Source organism: Antedon mediterranea, chromosome 11 (assembly GCF_964355755.1).
Source record: "Antedon mediterranea chromosome 11, ecAntMedi1.1, whole genome shotgun sequence".
In the NCBI taxonomy this organism is placed as follows: domain Eukaryota; kingdom Metazoa; phylum Echinodermata; class Crinoidea; order Comatulida; family Antedonidae; genus Antedon; species Antedon mediterranea.
Genome location: NC_092680.1, coordinates 10,770,527 through 10,775,078, shown reverse-complemented (window position 1 = coordinate 10,775,078; position 4,552 = coordinate 10,770,527). Strand labels below are relative to the sequence as shown.

Below are 4,552 nucleotides of genomic sequence, written 5' to 3'. Positions count from 1 at the left end.
GTCGTGTTCATCTCTCCTCCCTCGTGCGTTCTCCTCATCCGCACAAAACATCTCAAATCCACGGGGGGCGCCCTTCACCTCCAGTCAATTTCCCTGTTTGAAAAACATTCGTCCCCGAATGTACAATACAAATAAAAAAAAATGTTTCTCTGAAAACTTTAACAAAAAACAAATTTAAAAAATTTCAAATTACTTGTCATCTATGTAACGTAAACCTCATAAATTATCTGCAATATCAACATTATACAACTATTAAAGATAATTCAAGCTAATCCCTAATACTCAAGTAATCTTCTAACAGAGTAGCATACAATTTTAATCATGAACCCCTACTGCCGATGTCGGCAAATGACATGGATTTCCATGTTTCCCTTTATTCAATCTACTTGATCGTCTCAACCCTTTATCCATATCTTCAATATTCTTAACTTGATTTTCTATCTCCTTGTTCTCTACAGAAGTAATCATATTGTCTATCTCTTCGTTTTCTACAGAAATAATCATATTGTCTATCTCTTTGTTTTCTACAGAAATAATCATATTGTCTATCTCTTTGTTTTCTACAGAAGGAGTAAACACTGATTGTAACAAAGCATCATCCTCGTCATCTTCTTCTTCACTACCCTCACTATTCTCATCTGATACAAATATAGGAAGATGATCTTCCAAGACATCTGATTCCTGGCCACGTGGATCAAGGTGCAATTGACGTCGATTTACCCATTTGGAAATTCCACCCATTGCTGGTCTAACTTCATAAATATCCTGTTCTTCATTCATGTCTATAATCACAGGAGTTACTTCTTGAAATTTATCTGATAACTTATGACGTCCAGTAAACGCATTTCGTTTCAACAACACTCTATTCCCAACCTCCAATTTAAAGTCTGTAGTGCGACTATCATGTCGTGCGGCTTCTCGGTTTGCTGCCTCTTTTTGTTCATCTTCCGTCTTAAAAACAGCTGCCTTCCCTGTTTGTTTGTTGGTCATCCCTGTAGTTACCGCGTGTAAAGGTACCGCGATTCTTGGAATCAACGATGGATTAATCCTTCTATATGGAAATCTAATTAGTGGTCCTTCTGTAACTTTGATTTGGTGAGAAATCACAGCACATCTACCAACGTCTATGATTCCCTTAGAGAAAACGTCTTCATTCTTTTGCATATCTGACAATTCTTCATGTGAAAATGACGGCAACACTGTTGGTACAACAGAATTTACTTCTATGGAACCACCTTCAACTTTTGTCATCAAACAGGATGCGATCACGTTCAGGTCACTTTTTAACTCCGAGGAATTAACACAGGTATTACTTGGACAACGACTCAGTGCATCTGCACATTTGTTATGAACATCACTCTCATTCATCACTTTGCTCGACGCTAATAACATTTTATCCTCCTCTGACGCAAGTATGATTTTGTATTTCCGAATAGCTGGTACCACATCCTTACTGCTCTGTATTGGCGAATTCACTAAATGTCTAAGAATATTGCAGCCGATTACAAGAGGATACTTGGTGTCCTTCTGTGTACAAGACTGATCTGATACTACTAGAAAACTTCCCATCAAGTTCTGACCATTCACTTCAATCGGTACCTCGATGTAGCCTTTAATTGGGATTTCAATCCCGCCTACTCCAATAACATTTAGGAATATTCCAGATGCGGGCTGTAATTCACCAAGATTCTTTTTTAGTTTATCGTGATACAGTGACGATGGTATAATCGATGCTTCTGCACCCGTGTCGAAAATGCAACCCAGCATGATGCCTCCGATTTCTACATCACCACAAGGACTTTTTGCGACCAGTCGATCTACCAACTCTGTATTTTCCATTGGTGTGGTTGACATCCGCTTTGTCCCCGGTCCTTTAGCTTCCTTCTCTTTAGGTTTCTCCGGACAGTTTCTACTGTAATGCCCTCTTCCTTTACAATTAAAACACAATGTCTCCTCTGTACAGTCTGTCTTTGCATGTCCCTTTTTGCCACAATTGTAACACTTTAACTCTTTAGCTCGTTCCATGTCAGCACTCTGAATATTTATCAAGCTCTGGACACTCTTCGTTAGCATCGCTACGTCATTTTTTAATGCAGCAATTTCTTCTTTTAGTGCTGGTTCTTCTACCCTTCTTGCTTCTACTGAATGTTCCATAGACACCTCACAAACTCTGGCCTGATGCCTTGGCTCTTCATCCTTAAAAAATTGTAACACTTCCTCCCGCATTTCCAAAAATGTCTTATCTTTACACTGCATTTCTATTCTCCTTAGTTCTCTCCTAACCCAACCTTCTTTGGCACCATGAACAAATCTTTCCTTCAATGTATAATCCCTCAGCCTCTTCAAAGCATCCTTATCTTCTTCTACTGCAGCTGCCTTTACCATCTTTGTATATAATCTCATTAAAACACGGCTAAAATCTGCTAGCGACTCAACATCTTTTTGGTTCCGGTTGTGGAATTCTCGAGTTAGAGAAGGTACTGTTTCTATTGGTCCGAACAAAGACTTTAACACTGTCACTATTTGGTCATAGTCTTCTCTCACATTTCCTTCTCTGCAAAGAATCTCTTCTTTCGCTGAACCTGCTAGATGATCCAATAATGACTGCGCTTTTGCTTTTCCTGTCAGGTTATAGTGGTTGGCATAACTCTGAAAGTCATCTAACCATTCTTTTAGTGACAAATCTCCATCTGCTTTTGTAGACCCTCTATACTTGGCTATTTTCACCGGAGGTGGAGCTTGCTGAACTCTTAACCCTTGTAGGACATCAGTCAAAGCCTGCATCATCCCCTGCATGGACGCTTGATCTTCAGCTGGTTCTTCTGCCATAATTTCAGACTGAGCTCTTACAGTACAAATAAATTCTTATTACACAATATTATATACTACTGAGCTTATCTCTAACATGTACCTTAATGCACCAAAATCTTAAAAAACATCTATCGGGTAATGTATTTAATTTTTGTTTTTACCCTTATTCTACCATAAATATTACACTTATACCATCAATCAATCAAAATAATTCCAATCAATCAACAAATAAAAATGTTTCATAAATATAGTGCTTAAAAGTCAAAATAGTTCTAGCTTCAACAATACAGTATTATTAGTCCAAATCTGGATAGGTGGCGTCCTTCACAATCAAAATATCTACACAAAAGTATATCCACACGTAACTCGATCTCTTATTCCAAATTAGAATTAATACTATAGTTCAATCATAACTAGGTGGCGCACTTCACAATCGCCGAACTGTCATTAAACAAAAACACTGCAACGGTAAAACACAACAACCCGTTATATCACACGTACGCCACATCGTAAAATCCTTCTTTTTAATTATAAATGAATCGCTAAACCGCTTCCTAGTTTACTTTCGGAAATGTCAATAATCGTAATCGATTTTTTTTTAAATGAAAATAAATATTGTTTTTGAAAGTGAGATATTGTTATGGTTGTAAATGTCAGGCCTAAACAAGTGGACCTTTTTTAAAATCAGAAACAAAGTTGCATAGCATTATTTTTCATTGATTGATCATTCATTTCATATAAATAGACTATTATCAGCTCGTCGGTCATCTACTGGTTTGTGGCGTAACGGGTAATACTCAGGTCTGAGTGCTCTCAGTAGTGGGTTCGAACCTCTAGCGATATTTCTTTTTTCTTTTTTTTTAATTGAAAATAAATTTTTTTTTTTAAATTAGATATTTTGAGGGTTGTAAATGTCAGGCCTAAAGAAGTGGACCTTTTTTAAAATCAGAAACAAAGTTGCATGGCATTATTTTTCATTGATTGATCATTAATTTTATATTATCAGCTCTTCAGTCACCTACTGGTTTGTGGCGTAACGGGTAATACCCAGGTTCGAGTGCTCTCAGTAGCGGGTTCCAACCTCTAGGGATATTGCTTTTTTTTTTCTTATTGAAAATAAATATTTTTTTTGAAAATGAGATATTTTGAGGGTTGTAAATGTCAGGCATAAACAAACGGATCTTTTTTTCAATCAGAAACAAAGTTGCATGGCCTTATTTTTCATTGATTGATCATTCATTACATATAAATAGACTATTATCAGCTCTTCAGGCATCTACTGGATTGTGGCGTAACGGGTAATGCTCAGGTTTGAGTGCTCTCAGCAGTGGGTTTGAACATATAGGGGTATTTTTTTTCTTTTTTTTTTATTGAAAATAAATATTGTTTTTGAAAGTGAGATATTTTGAGGGTTGCAACTGTCAGGCCTAAACAAGTGAACCTTTTTTAAAATCAGAAACAAAGTTGCATGGCATTATTTTTCATTGATTGACCATCTATTTCATATAAATAGACTATTATCAGCTCTTCAGTCATCTACTGGTTTGCGGCGTAACGGGTAATGCTCAGGTTTGAATGATTTTAATAGTGGGTTCGAACTTCTAGCGGTATTTTTTTTCTTTTTTTTTTTATTTGAAAATAAAAATTGTTTTTGAAAGTGAGATATTGTTATAGTTGTAAATGTTGAGTTCTCTCAGTAGTGGGTTTGAACCTCTTGGGAAATTTTCTATTTTTTTTTTTA

General features: G+C 36.4%; 1 protein-coding gene across 1 annotated transcript; it reads right to left on the bottom strand.

Moving 5' to 3' along the window:
- Positions 1-315: 315 nt before the first annotated feature.
- Positions 316-2,906, bottom strand: LOC140061970 (uncharacterized). The gene has a single exon (XM_072108010.1). It carries the CDS (start codon positions 2,827-2,829, stop codon positions 316-318), a length of 2,514 nt encoding a protein of 837 aa, XP_071964111.1. The 5' UTR covers positions 2,830-2,906.
- Positions 2,907-4,552: the final 1,646 nt, after the last annotated feature.